General features: G+C 40.2%; 1 protein-coding gene across 1 annotated transcript; it reads right to left on the minus strand.

Moving 5' to 3' along the window:
- Positions 1–1,431: 1,431 nt before the first annotated feature.
- On the minus strand, positions 1,432–12,036 carry hars (histidyl-tRNA synthetase). Its single transcript, XM_062425920.1, has 13 exons — positions 11,888–12,036; positions 7,523–7,612; positions 6,804–6,923; positions 6,586–6,681; positions 4,990–5,115; positions 4,791–4,898; positions 4,614–4,712; positions 4,178–4,271; positions 3,897–4,024; positions 3,514–3,786; positions 3,314–3,430; positions 2,568–2,714; positions 1,432–2,021 (listed from the first exon to the last, which is right to left on the minus strand). Exons 1-13 carry the CDS (start codon positions 11,975–11,977, stop codon positions 1,962–1,964), a joined length of 1,548 nt encoding a protein of 515 aa, XP_062281904.1. The 5' UTR covers positions 11,978–12,036; the 3' UTR covers positions 1,432–1,961.
- Between the last annotated feature and the right edge of the window lie 2,071 nt (positions 12,037–14,107).

Here is a 14,107-nt window from a genome sequence, read left to right on the forward strand (position 1 = left end):
TTTCTGAGAACAACCTGTACAATCTGAATCAGTCTGGCTTTAAGCGGGGTCACTCAAAAGACTGCTTTCCTGTCAGCAATGGAATCACTGTGTTCTGCTTGAGCTGCCAGTAAATCCTCAGCTCTACTGCTGCCTTTGATACTGTTAACCATCAAGTCTGCTTCTCCACATTCACTGTGCTTGGTATCTCTGGATTTTCCCTCCACCAGTTCATGTCCTCCCTCTAAAGGAGATCTTTTAGAGCATGTCGGAGAGGATGATCCAGAACATGGCAGCTGGTCTTCAACCAGCCTAAACCAGCACATGACCCCAATGTTCTTTACTCCCAGTTAGTGCCTGCATCAAATTCAAAACCCTGGCACTACAAAACAGTAATTAAAACAGCTTCCACCTACCTGAACTCCCTCATTCAAGTCTAAGCTCCCTCCTGCTAACTACGCTCTGCCAATGAAAAGTGCCCAGGATTACCACTACAACAGGGCAATAAGTCTAGTTTCGAGGTGGTGGAATGACAAACTCTGTTCAATCAGAGTCCCTCTCAATATTTAAGAAAAGACTAAAGAGCAAGCTTATTTGCAAACACCTCCAAACTTGATGGACTAGAGTTTCTGTGCACTGCCTGTTGGCACCTACATCCTATCAAACTCAAACTTAGCTTTAAAGCACTTACTCGCATTGTTCTCTCCTGACTAGACCCCTCCTTTTGTTGTGTCAACTTTCAAATGTATGTCCTGTTCATTACATTGCATTCCCAAATCCATAATCATGATGACATTCCTCTCTTTGCAAAAGTACCAGCCTACTACTAGTATTAAAGTAGTAGGCTATTTAACAATATAGGCAGATGTGTCAGTCATTTAAATTGACAATTGAAACTATGATGTAATGCAAGCTTGCAATATAAATATTAGTGGCTGAAACTACAAAGCGACTTGTCCACAGCTAGAGAGCGGGAACTCAGTCTGAGAGCTCGTAAAGTTCTTATTCTTAGTCTTTAGTGTCATTTTGATGAATGGAGCTTCTCCACAACCTGCTGGTCGTCTGACCTTATATGGTATTTTGAGGGCGTCATTTATTTTAATTTATTATTGTCTGGGGCGTTCCTTTAGAACAGGTGAGATCATGTTTATGAAGGTCATTTACGACTGTGTCCTGGTGATAAAAGTGTTTGGTGAATCCGACGTGGCACACTCGTAAAGGTCCACCTCATTTAAGAAAAAAATACAAACATGTTCTTGCATCTGGCCCATTATGTTGCTTTGGACACCCTCGAAGTTCAAGTTATGTGGTTTAAAGTATAAACACTTTTCAGATAATTATCTTGAATCATCAATGTACCTGATTGTAAAAGGGGGAAATGTTTAACCTTTTAACTATCACTAGTGTGATGACTGAAAACAAAGCATGCACAACTCAGCTATCATGACTCAGTATGGAGCAAGATGATGTGTTTTTATTTGACACAAGCATGTTTGATACAGGTAGAAATCAGATGTGGGTTTGTCAAGAACCAAACTTTCAAGTTAGATATTGAATTTCAGAAAATCATTTGAAGGGTGCAGGTAGAAAGCAAATATGTGTACCAGAGTTTCTCATCGTTGGTCCTGAACAGATGAAGTATTTCTAGTTCATGTGATAACAAGCAAACTGATCTCCAGCAACTTTATGCAGTGTTCTTCATAGGTTGGAGTAGTCAGATGAACATGTATGATCTGTTCCTCAGAGCACATCTTTATACAGCGTTGATACTGAAAGCAAATACATGTCTGTCAAACATAATCCAAAACATTACATTTCATGTAACCTTTCTCAACAAGTGCGACTGGATGAGTGTTTTCACGTCTGCATTCATGTCCAACATGCTCAGTTGAGGAACAGACGAGTAAATCTGTACAAAGCCCTGCAAAGCATCCGTATTTGAACCAATCAGATGATGCAGTTGGAGTTGTTGCTGGGAATGGCTAGGCCTCAGAGGTCCTTTTCCTGATCTCACCTATAAGATCACTTCTTGAAATATCGAGCTGTGGAGACAGAGCAGAGGAACAGACAGTGAGATTAATCCTGCAACCGAGTTTAAAAACTGTAAACTCAAACATAAATACATACACTGTAAACTACTCCCTGGCATCAGATGCATTTGGAGAAATCATACATGTTAAAGGTGCAGTGCGTAGGATTTAGTGGCAACTAGCAATGAGGTTGCAGATGGCAACCAATTAACATGTACGCTGTCACCACATGATGTGCATGTGTGTCATCATGCACTTCACACAATAGAACAGAGTTACTAATAAAACAGAGGCATTTATCAAACATCACTACAGAAAAATACAAACAGGGAAAATTTAAGTGTGACGAAGCTTAAAACCAAACCTGCTTTTCCTGTTGGAAGAGCTGCCAAACTATTTCAATCAGCTGAGATATTGAGTGCTGCATGAGTCTGTGTATCAAGCATGTGTGTGTGTGTGTGTGTGTGTGTGTGTGTGTGTGTGTGTGTGTGTGTGTGTGTGTGTGTGTGTGTGTGTGTGTGTGTGTGTGTGTGTGTGTGTGTTCTGTGTCATTTGTACCTCTTCTCTGGTGGCCACAGCACGGAGTTTAACCACTCCGTCTTTCAGCTCCTGCTCTCCCAGTATGGCCACCAGGGGGATCCCCGTCTCCTCACAGTACTGCAGCTGACTCAACAGTTTGGGGTTCTTCTTGTACATCACCTCTGCCTGGATACACACACACACACAGAAATCACTTAGTTGGTACAGTTTCATTCAAAATATTGAATCTCAGCTGAATCAATATTCAATCACAGCTCAGTCGATTGGAATCAGAGTACCAAATGCATGTTATATCAGGGACAGGTCTTTATGTCTAAAGTCCTTTCATATCAAGCATTTAGACAATGTACGCCACCATGAATGACTCAACACTTTCTCTACAATTTTCACATTAAAAGTCTTACAATTTTCCCTTCATAAGTAGGCTTTTAATGTTTTGTAAAAAAGATCAGCAAAGAAGAAACAAATTTGGAAATTACTTGAGCATGAAAACATTTCTGTTGAAAATGAAAGAGTGTTGGTAGAGATACTTTGCGCACAAAATTACTGTGCATATGTTAGTGACTCAGCATCATTCGAAAGTATTATTTGTTCATGCTGGCCATCTCTGACTATCATAAGAAACTTTGCCATTGTTTGAATACCGCATCTGGTCAGATCTTAAAATCTTATCTAACAGAAGTGGTTCCTGGGATTAAAAATGTTGGTGTGTGGTATGAGGATGTTTGTGAACCTGCTGTGTGGAAAACAAAACCCTCACACACCTTGATTCCAGCCTTCCAGAGCTCAGTGACGAGTTTGAGCTTCTCCTCCAGCAGGTTCTTCTGTGCAGACGCCACCAGGATCTGCACCTCCGTGGTCCGAACCTTCTCTGCTGAAGCCTGAACAACACATGACTGTTAGTTAGAGAGTGCACGACACGTGCCTGCTGAGGACGAGCACCAACAATAACCCCACACAATACCTCAGCTTTCTGCTCCATGATGGAGAAGATCCTCTCGATGCCGATGCTGACGCCCACACATGGCACTTTCCTGCCCTTGGGGTCAAACATGCCCACCAGGCCGTCGTAACGCCCTCCACCAGCCACGCTGCCCACGTTGACGCTCTCCTCTGGAGGAGCCCCGTTTTGGCCCTCAGCAGAGACCAGGGACACGCCTGCCTGGGTGAGCACTGCCTCATAGATGATTCCTGTGTAATAGTCCAGACCCCGAGCCAGACTGAGGTCAAACACCACCTGGAGAAGACAGAGAGCGATGAAGCAAAGTCATAGAGAAAAACCAGAGTTAACAGTAACACAGTGCAGAGAAGAACGGTGGCTGAGTAATGAATAACAGAATGTCTCACCTTGTCTGTGACCTGGAAGATCTGCAGGTAGGTGAAGAGCAGCTTGATGTCTGACAGGCCGTCACAGGCGTCCTTACTCTGAGACAGTTTCTGGTCCTTAAGGAGGCGCTCTGCTAGGTCCATCCCACCTAGAAAACAAACAAAGCCTTTCTTATTTCAACATCGGCAGTTCCAACATTATCATTCATTTGGAGTCATGAAGCAACAGTCCCTACCAATGTAGAAACTTGCAGTTCTTGAATACATGGCAGCTTTTAGTTAGAGCAGTGAATGAGTCTCACCCTGCATACTGACGTACTCCCCAATCTGATCTGCAGACGCCTCTGACAAGCCTTTCTCATTCACCATCTCCTTCCTCACATCCTCCCATGGCAACTAGTGGAGGACCAGAGGAGGAGCAGATGGTCCAAAGCAGACGTTTATAAGGTGAAAAAGGGAACAGAGGAACAAGGAGAAGAAGATGTTAGCGACTGACAAATTTGAATCTGTGTCATATAGGTTTAGGTAATGCATGTCGAAACTATTCCATAAAGAGCTGTGTGCCTGCTGGTTTTTTTTCCAACCAATCAAGAGCTCCTGCTTGGTTGGAATGAAAACGTGCAGACACATGAACCTTTATGGAATAGTTTGGATACCTCTGGTTTAGGTTGATCCTACAAAAGTTGAAAAACTGAAGTTGCTCTTCTGTAAATAAGGTGTTCTAAATAATCTGCAAACCTTATCCAGTTTATCCACTGTAGAACAGATGCTGCGGAACTTGTCATCGGGAACTCCGCACACGGCGAACATCCCGTCGAGGATTCGTCTGTCGTTGACCTGGGAATAAAAGACGTGGTTACAAACATGACACCACAACTTTTTATCTCTGACTGTAACTGAACTGACGAGACAAACCTTTATACGGAATTCTCCGAGGTCCAGCTCGCTGAGAATTTCGTAGACGATCTTGAGGCACTCGGCATCTGGGATCATGGCGTCATACTGACCGGCTATGTCAAAATCCTGAAACACCAACACGTTGATTATTTGGGTTTTAAACTCCAGATATCTGATAAATGGCAGGAGTGAGCAGGTGTATATGAGGACGACTCACGCATTGGTAAAACTCTCTGTAGCGTCCGCGGGTCATTGCTGGGTTGTCACGGCGGTAGACCTTAGCGATGTGGTAGCGCTTGATGTTGGTTATCTTGTTCATCGCCAGGTAGCGAGCAAAGGGCACCTGAAAGATGTCCAGTCAAGGACAACACACTGCTCTCTGCTTTGATAGAGAGATCTATTACAGATTAATGTAGTTTGTACATTTGGAACTTAAAACTATTTTTGAATGACATCTATCTGTAAACACAATGAAGTTTTTCATGTGTCACGAAGCTGGCTCACGTAACTCCGCAGGATCAGATTAAAACCTGGCAACAGAGCGACTACTGACCAATCAGATCCCTGCAAACATCAAGTCATCATTCCAACAGGATCCTGACAGGGGCAAAAGTCCTGATATGTGCCAGACTTTCATCAGTCATGAAGTTTAAAACAGCTTCTAACAAACAGAGAGCTAGTTAATGACTCTAAATACATCATGAGTAATTATTATAGATCTGTCATGATAACTATTTTTATTGGACGATATATTGTCTCAGAAATAATCATGATAAACGATATTATTGTCATTTGAAGATCATTTTATAACACTGATATAATGATAATATAATAGCATAATAATGTAAGGGGGGTGGGGGGTAGGATTGGAGAGTGGGCGCTCCACTTCTGTAAAAACAGTGAAAAGTTTCTTATCTCCTTATATCTTAAAAAGGGATTCCTAACAATCTTGATGCTTTTACACACTGATTCCATCGGTCAGATCTACAAGATAAAAACTAAACCCTCTGTTTCTTATTAGTAAAATAAACCACACTGTTCATTAGTGACATTTCTAATCAGTCATTAACTGCATTTCCTCTCCTCTCTGCTTTGGCGGCAGAAACTGGAGAGCTCCTTTGGCAACAGACTCCTTCACCCGAAATGTGTAGAGGAGCGATATTGCAGGTCCTTCCTTCCTGCAGCTGCAGACTGTACAATCAGGGCTGCTCCCTGTAAAGCTCACACACCCCCGACCTGGACAACTGACAAACCTTCTCACTTTTTATATACACTACTGTGCAATATCAGTGTTCAATATCACACTCAGGTATATTATCATTACACCAATAATCATCTCAGCATACTCCTACTATTTTATCTCCTATTTACTTACTTATCATTTATTGTTCTTTATTTTTTTATTGATGCTGTTCTTTTCTATTTTTTTATGATCCGCTTTTCTTCTGTAATGCTGTAAATTTCTCCACTGTTGAAGTAATAAATCGTATCTTATCTGACATCACTTTCAACTTTTTTATTTATGTGCATTATAAATTCAGAATAGTGTTCATGATGTAACATCAAAGCAGAAAATAACCCATTGTTAAAAGGCGTATATAATAATTCTCACGCTTATCCTTAACTGGTTTCCAGAGTACGCGGCTCATCATTTCATTGGCAAAAATACCTGATCAAGTGCGGGAAATGTGCACAGATATATATTAAAAAATAGGTGTAAGAGAATTGAATATGAGGTGAAAATTGAAATGGAATCTTCTGCTGTTAGACTGAACATGAGGCTGTCTGAAGCAGAAAGCAGTGAGTAGGATACAGTGAGGTCGTATCTGAGGGACAGCAGCTCTCCTCCCTGGTCTTTGAGGTCGTAGATGAGCTTGGAGTCTTCTCCGTACTTCCCTGTCAGCGTTTCCTATGTACCAACAGAGAAAGACAACCATCGTTTATGTTTGTGTGAGAGATGACTTCAGGTGCATCCACACTTTGTTGATGTGTATGAGCGCGGTACAGGTTGTGTTTTGTGTGAAGTGTCACCTTCAGCTCAAAAACAGGTGTGTCGATGGTTTCAGCTCCGTGGCGTTTGAAGGATCCGACGATGGTGTTGAAAACTCTCTCTCTGATGGCCATCTGCTTCGGGTTGTAGTCCCTCGTTCCCTGAGAAAAAAAGAACGATTCTGCGTGTCCATCAGACCATCAACTAAATGTTACTTTTTTTTTGGTCTTCTATCAGCTGGGTTGTTGAGCATAAACTGTTAACCAGTTAGTCTAATTGTACTGTAGTGCATAAAATAAAAAAGTAAAACAATATCTAAGTAGCCTCAGCCAAGTTGAAGATTCTGTGTATGGCTTAAAGAAAAGGAAACAGACATGAAACAGCTGCTATATTAATTACATAATCTCACTGTCTTCTTCTGCAGTAACTAAACTGACACCTGACTAGTAAAATAGTGCCACCAACCTTTTATCTTAATAAACCAAACTCTTAATATTCAAATAACAATATTGGATGAAAACAAGATGATTTTCTGTAAATTCAGTTGAATTGAGCGCTAGATTTGAATGGAAACTTGGCTACTACTCTTGTCATCTTCATAAAAACAACAGTCCTGCTCTGCACTAGATATCCAGATACAGATCATTATGTTAACACCAGATGGAGATTGGGTGTTCCTGTTTACTTTCCTGTTCAAATGGTGCTTTGGAAGAACAGTAAATGCATGTGTGCGTCTGAATACAGCAGCATGTGCTCTCACCTTTGCTGTCTTGAGAACAAACTGGTGTTTGCCATCACCTTCTCCTAACGAAGCCTTTAGCTGCAGCAGTTTGGCCACTTCTTCATTAATCTGCAACACACACACATTAAAGAATATTTATTGTAGAATTTTTCTAACACAACTGAATTTTACTCCATTTGCACACAGCAGTAGAGTCCTACCTGAGCCACAGTCATCCCAGAGACAGAATGCACAGGTCGCACACGTGTTGCAGTCCGGAAGCCCACCAGACCAGAGCAAGCACGAACACATAACATGGCCAGCATGTTCATTCAGCAGCACGGGGGACACGCACAAAAACAAAACAAAAAAAGTCCAAAAATTCAGGAGTGCATCGTGTTTAGAGCATCATCCAGAGGTATTGTCCAGGATCAGCCAATCACGTCGGTGGGCAGCGACGTTCAGGACGGGTAGATTCCCCAGACGATGAGGTAGATGATGGTGATGAAAGGTGAGGCAGGTCAAAGGTCATTCAGGGTCAGCCCAGAAGAACAGGAGAAAAGTGGTAAGCAACCCTAGCACTAGGGGAGGGCGGGGCATGACGCATCAGCATCATCATCATCATCATCACAGCGTGGAGGATAGAACATGAGATGTATCAAGTCAATCAAAGCAGCCAGCCTATCGCAGCCCCCCACCCCGGACATACACACAAACACACACATAACCAGACAGGGTCCTACACTGACCCTCGTATCAAATCTGTGTCTTGTGTGTATCTAAAGAAGAGCCCGACCAATATATCAGTCAACTGATATTATCAGCCATTATTGGCCTATCACTGATATATCGTTATCGGTGTTTATGCTATCCAGTATGTGCCAATATTTATTTAAGATATATAGGCTGCATTGCATGTATAATTAATCCTTTTTCCTAATTCAAGTTTAATATATATATATGTTAAATTCCCAGTAATGTTTACTGTTTCAGTGTGCTGATGTCATTTTATAAAAATTAAGTTTATTCCTAGACTGTAAGAATTCATGTCTCCATTTCACATTATTGGCTACAGGATGAGCAGCTGCTAATCAACAATTAATCAATCAGTCGACGGACAGAAAATGGAAAATGAATCAGCAACTAAATATACTGATTTTTTTTTTTATGTTTGGATTGTGGACTGTGGACAGTCAGGACATTTTAGGATGCAAATTAAACTTTGTGAAAACAAGTGATGGACACAATATTCTGACTGTCCCCCTAAATCTGTTAAGCATGGAACACAGAACAACAACAAGAGAGACGAAATCCATTAACATGAACTTTTTTCATGTTGCTTTATCAATATGTTTAAGAGTTTGAAAACCTATGAGTGCTGAAGACTGATGAGTCAGCACTGAATGCTTGGTCAGGTCAGTGATCCTGGTGAATTACAGTCATTTTGTTTGTATTTTACTTGTTTAGAGAACATTTAACATTTGAAAAGCGACAGCGTCTAGCTTTTGTTAAAAGTACACAAAGATTTAAAGTGTGTTTCATAAAGTCAAAGCGTGTCTTTATGGTGCAAGTACAGAAATGCAGGTCTCTCACTGGCAAACAACACTCACATGCAATGCTGTTATTTGCCATGATGTGTCAATTGTTCAAAAGAGAAGTAATTTTACTAGTATTTTCTCTCCTGATTGGCAGCTGGTGTGTCTTCACTTTTTATCTATGAGATAAGCCAAGTGAGCCACGGGTGTAAAATAATAAGATGCTCTGCCAGCCACTGTTACTGTTCAAACACATAACACTGTCACAGTGCTTGACTTGAATGGCATACTGTTCAGCTGTGAAGTTAAAGGAAGTTTCACAGTGTAATGCACCACTTGTTCATTAAAGGTTATTAAAGTCCAATGTTATTTTTTCCTGGAGACATTTTGACAAGTCACAGTAAGAAAATCACAGGTGAGAAAATAATGTATGACTGAATTCTCTTCATCAAAGTGTTTGCCCCGGATTTATTAGTGGCGGCCCACAATATCATCATTGATTGACACATTTTCCATGTTATCATTTATGGATTATGGCACTGCTTGGCAAATAAGTTTGGTTTCAAGATGACACTGTGAATGCACTCACTGGCACTTTCACACGGTTATGACTTACACTTTTATAGAACACAATCATAATTTAAATTATCAGTAACACCTGTGCTTCTCCTACTATGACTAGTCAAAATAATGTGTGTGCTGAAATATGTGGTCACTGGTGATGTTGAAGTGATAGATGTGGTATTAAGGCTGCTCAGGACTACTCAGCTATGGTAAATTCAGATGGCATAATAACCCCTAATGAGTTAAAATTCAACTTCAACTTGTTAAATATTTGTCTTACAGAGATAGCCTAAATACTGGCGCCAAGCTCTAGTTTTAAGGTTTTGGGTGTTTTCTGATAACAGTGACAGGTGTGGCATCAAGGTATGATAACAGCAGAACGGTACCTGCTATCAATCATTTATGATCACACTTTCAGTTTCAAGATGATAACATAAATAATGGTTGAATTCTCTTTATCTCAGTGTTATCGTTGCGCAGCTCAGGAGATGCTTTCAGTTTCAAAATGACTAAGGTGCGTGCAAGCACTCACTGGCACACTGCCATGACTTGGGAACACTTTAATAGTCCTAATTTAAGTAAACAGTACCACCCATGCCTCCCCTGCTATGTCAAGTCTATAGAACATGTGTGAGCATAAACATGTAGACAATGGTGATATTGTAGTGGTGAAAGCTCGGACAGGTCTGTTAAACTCAAATCCTGACATAATAACAGGAATCAGACCACACAAGACACAAATACATAAAGGAGGGCAGAGAGGAAAGCTAACAGAGAAAGAAAACAGCATTAAGGCTGCTAACTATAGACTACTCATGATAAATTCAGATAGCATAATAATCCCTAATGCAGGGGCGTCAAACTCATCTTACTTCAGGGGCCACATACAGCCCAATTTGATTTCAAGTGGGCCAGACCAATAAAATCATTGCATAATATATTATATATATATTGTAACTTTACTATAATAAACTATCCACTTACAAAACAGATGAACAGTCTGAAGAAAAATGAGTGCATTTTCAACAGTATTATGTCTCTAATTATTACAGAAGCTGCTGATTGATGGTTTAATATCTGACCACAATAAGTATTAATTGTTTTTTATATAATTGTATTCTGATTAGGGTGTAAATATGTCTGAAGCAGCAGAAAAAAATTTGAATGACTTTCAAGCAATTTTTCATACTTTGTTAACTTGTCCTGTGGGCCAGATTGGACCCCTTGGCGGGCCGGTTCTGGCCCACGGGCCATTTGTTTGATACCACTGTCCTAACGCATTAAACTTAAACTATTGCTGTGGGCATGCTGTTGAGCATGAATATCACAGATGAAACATGAACTACAATTTGAATGGAACAAACCTTCATACTGTATTTCAGAGCTGCAGAGATAAACACTGGCATCAAGCACTAAGGCTGTAGCTACTTGCTAACAACAAACACAGGTGTAGCATTAATTAAAGGCTTATAACAACAGCCTGGCACCTGAACTAACTGGACTGTATAATAGAAACAGCCAGTGGCAAATGTCCGTGTCAATAAAGCAACCTATTGCGTCAGCTGTCCCACCACATTTTAAAAACAGACACGAATGAAGTGCACGTTTAAACAACACATCTTGTCGGCGTTATGTTAAAACGTCGCTTTGTAAATTAAAACTTCGTTTGGCTTTTTGGGTCGGCTAGCTGCTTTCCTGTCAGTTCCACGGCGGCTGTTAGCATTAGCGAGCTAACCCGGTTAGCCACTGAAATGTGATACAAAAGCAGGCTGGCACCAGCGCGTGGAGCTAACGTTAGCTATTCATGTCGTTTAGAGCTAACTGCACCAAACACCGCTCTTTTATTGTGTCATTTAATGTGAACTCACGTATCACTGGATATTAATGCAGCATGTGTTATAATGCGTTATGTCTGCTGAATTCTTGGAGTCTTATAGTGTATTCGGCGTATAAATAATAGTGTAAGAAGTTGTTCTTTTAGGTACAACAGCTGGCATATTTTATAAAGGGCGTTTCGCTAAAATAGTGCATATAAAGTATTTTGACTAAGTGATTGATAATGAACCAGACAGTAACGTTAACTGTTACGTTAGTGAGTCAGGTGTGGGCAGCATGATGTCACTTACAACAGGCCGCAGTTAACTGACAGAATGCTTTGGTTTGGGTTTTAAATATGACTATGCAGTATGAATGAAGTTCTCTCTGTAGTCTGTTCATTTAAACACCAGAACATGCTGTTCACCGCATGTTAACATCAGGCCTTCACATCACCTCTACAGATCACTGCGTATTGTAAGTTACTGACCTGCTCTTGGCTCGCCTTCTCGGACTTCAGCTTCCGAACGACTTCACCTTGAGTCTTAATCGCTTCTTGTATCTGTGCCTTGTCTTCCATGGTTGTTCATCAATGTGTTACCAGTGCTACCTCCGGCTACCCGCTGCTGTCACTCTACAGTGAAGAAAAGCAGAGGCGGACACCATTTAAATTGAACCTTTTCAAACTTAAAGCCTTCCTGCGGAAGTGTAGCGGTGTTTTCAAAGTAAAAGCGTTCCTGCGGATGTACAGGGTCAATAGATGTGGGAGGAGGACCATGGAGAACAAGGTTAACGTGTGTGTGTGTGTGTGTGTGTGTGTGTGTGTGTGTGTGTGTGTGTGTGTGTGTGTGTGTGTGTGTGTGTGTGTGTGTGTGTGTGTGTGTGTGTTTTATTTATTGCACATAAAGAAAAAATAGTACAGTTTTTTGAAAGTAAGAAAAGAAAACAATAATTAACAAAAGAGAAATGTGCACATGGAGGCAATAAAACCCATCAGGGCTCAGCAGGTGGTCCCTCTATTGTGTTGTGAGACATACAACATAAAAACTTAAGAGTAAAGAAATACATACATACAAACGCTAAACAAAAACTAACAAAAAACTATGGTATTGCACAGTATCATGCACCACTGTTCATTAAAGGCTTGTTTTTATTTGTCCTGGAGTAAGTTTTTCCACAGTAAGAAAATCACAGGTGTACATAATAAAATAAATGATGGCTGATTTCACTTTTATCTTAGTGTTTTACATTCATTTAATAGCGGCGACCAACACATTTTCTATGTTATAATTTATGGTCTTGCTGCTTTGGGGATAGCTACAGTTTCAAAATGATAAAACAAATGAAAGCTGAATTCCCTTTGTGTCAGTGTTTGTCATATATTGATCTATTAGTGGCGGCCCCATCACAATATCACCACTGACCGACACATTTTCTGTCTATCTTTACAGTTTTGCTGCTTTCTGCTCATGCTGCTGGATGCACAATGTCATCCTGAAACTGAAAGATATAAATTGAATTTCAAGGTGAGAAAATAATTTATGGTTGAATTCCCTTCATCAAAGTGTTTGCCCCACATTTATTAGTGGCGGCCGACAATATCTTCTTTGATTGACACATTTCTATGTTATCATTTATGGTCGCGCTGCTCTGGGAATAGTTTCTGTTTCAAGATGATAAAACAAATAAAAGCTGAATTCCCTTTGTCCCTTTGTCTCACATTTTCCATGTTATCATTTATGGATTATGGCACTGCTTGGCAAATAAGAGTAATGAAATACAGACAAATGTACATACAAACGCTAAACAAAAACTAACAAAAAACGATGATATTGCACAGTGTTTCAAGAAAGGTGACAATTTACTGATGCACAGTATATGAAAGTGAGAGAGGTTAGATGTTGCATTACTTAATTGATCCAGAAAGAACAGAATGGTTAATTTATGAATTGATTTTAGACTGGTGGGATTTCTAATGTGATCTGGTAAACAGGTGGGGTGCACATTATTGGCTGACCTTGTACTGTGATAATGGATTTGGAAGTTAAAGTGAAATACATTTTGAAAACATACTGGAAGTAGATTGTGAATAGATTGAAAACTAGCAGATGAATATAATATAGAATTTAGCAGCTAAAGAGATATTTTTCTCGGTGGTGGAGACCAAAACAGAGCGAAAAGGAGCCAACATTCATCAGCAGGACAAAAATACATCTTCAAATGAATGCTAATGCATATACACAATGGCAATCCACTTTTACTTTCATCTCCTACATGGCCTTCCTTTATCTTTATTCTGCTACAATATGACCTACACCACAGACAGAAATTTGTTTAAGTGTCTTTGTGTACACAGTGCATCCTTGCTATATTGTCAAGATTCAAGCTGATAAAAAAACCCTCAAGAATAGCCACCAAAAAGCAAGAGTTGTATTTTGTCTTTTAGACCAATAAGTACAAGTGAAGTCTCAAGTGTACATCTCTGATCATCACTATTGGAGATTGAAATCAAACTCAACCAAGATATTATACCCTCAAAACCTGGAATGAGAGTTTCCCCTGGTACTAGTTACATTTTTTCGTTGGAAGACTCTCCCAAACCTGAAGCCAAGACCCAGGTTAAATTAAGTTACGGTTAAGTTTTGGCATTATGATTTAGAAATCAATAGACACCAAGTACTAACTTAGAACAATGCAACAAATGATCTTG

The sequence above is a fragment of the Scomber scombrus genome, chromosome 9 (genome assembly GCF_963691925.1).
Source record: "Scomber scombrus chromosome 9, fScoSco1.1, whole genome shotgun sequence".
In the NCBI taxonomy this organism is placed as follows: Eukaryota; Metazoa; Chordata; class Actinopteri; order Scombriformes; family Scombridae; genus Scomber; species Scomber scombrus.

Bases quoted from the DNA above. Each gene is read 5' to 3' on its own strand.
- hars (XM_062425920.1), bottom strand. From the start codon at position 11,977: ATGGAAGACAAGGCACAGATACAAGAAGCGATTAAGACTCAAGGTGAA. The intron at 6,682-6,803 runs GTGACACTTCAC...GTTGGTACATAG, and splicing joins CACCTGTTTTTGAGCTGAAG to GAAACGCTGACAGGGAAGTA. The intron at 2,022-2,567 runs GTACAAATGACA...CTGTCTCCACAG, and splicing joins CTGTGGCCACCAGAGAAGAG to CTCGATATTTCAAGAAGTGA.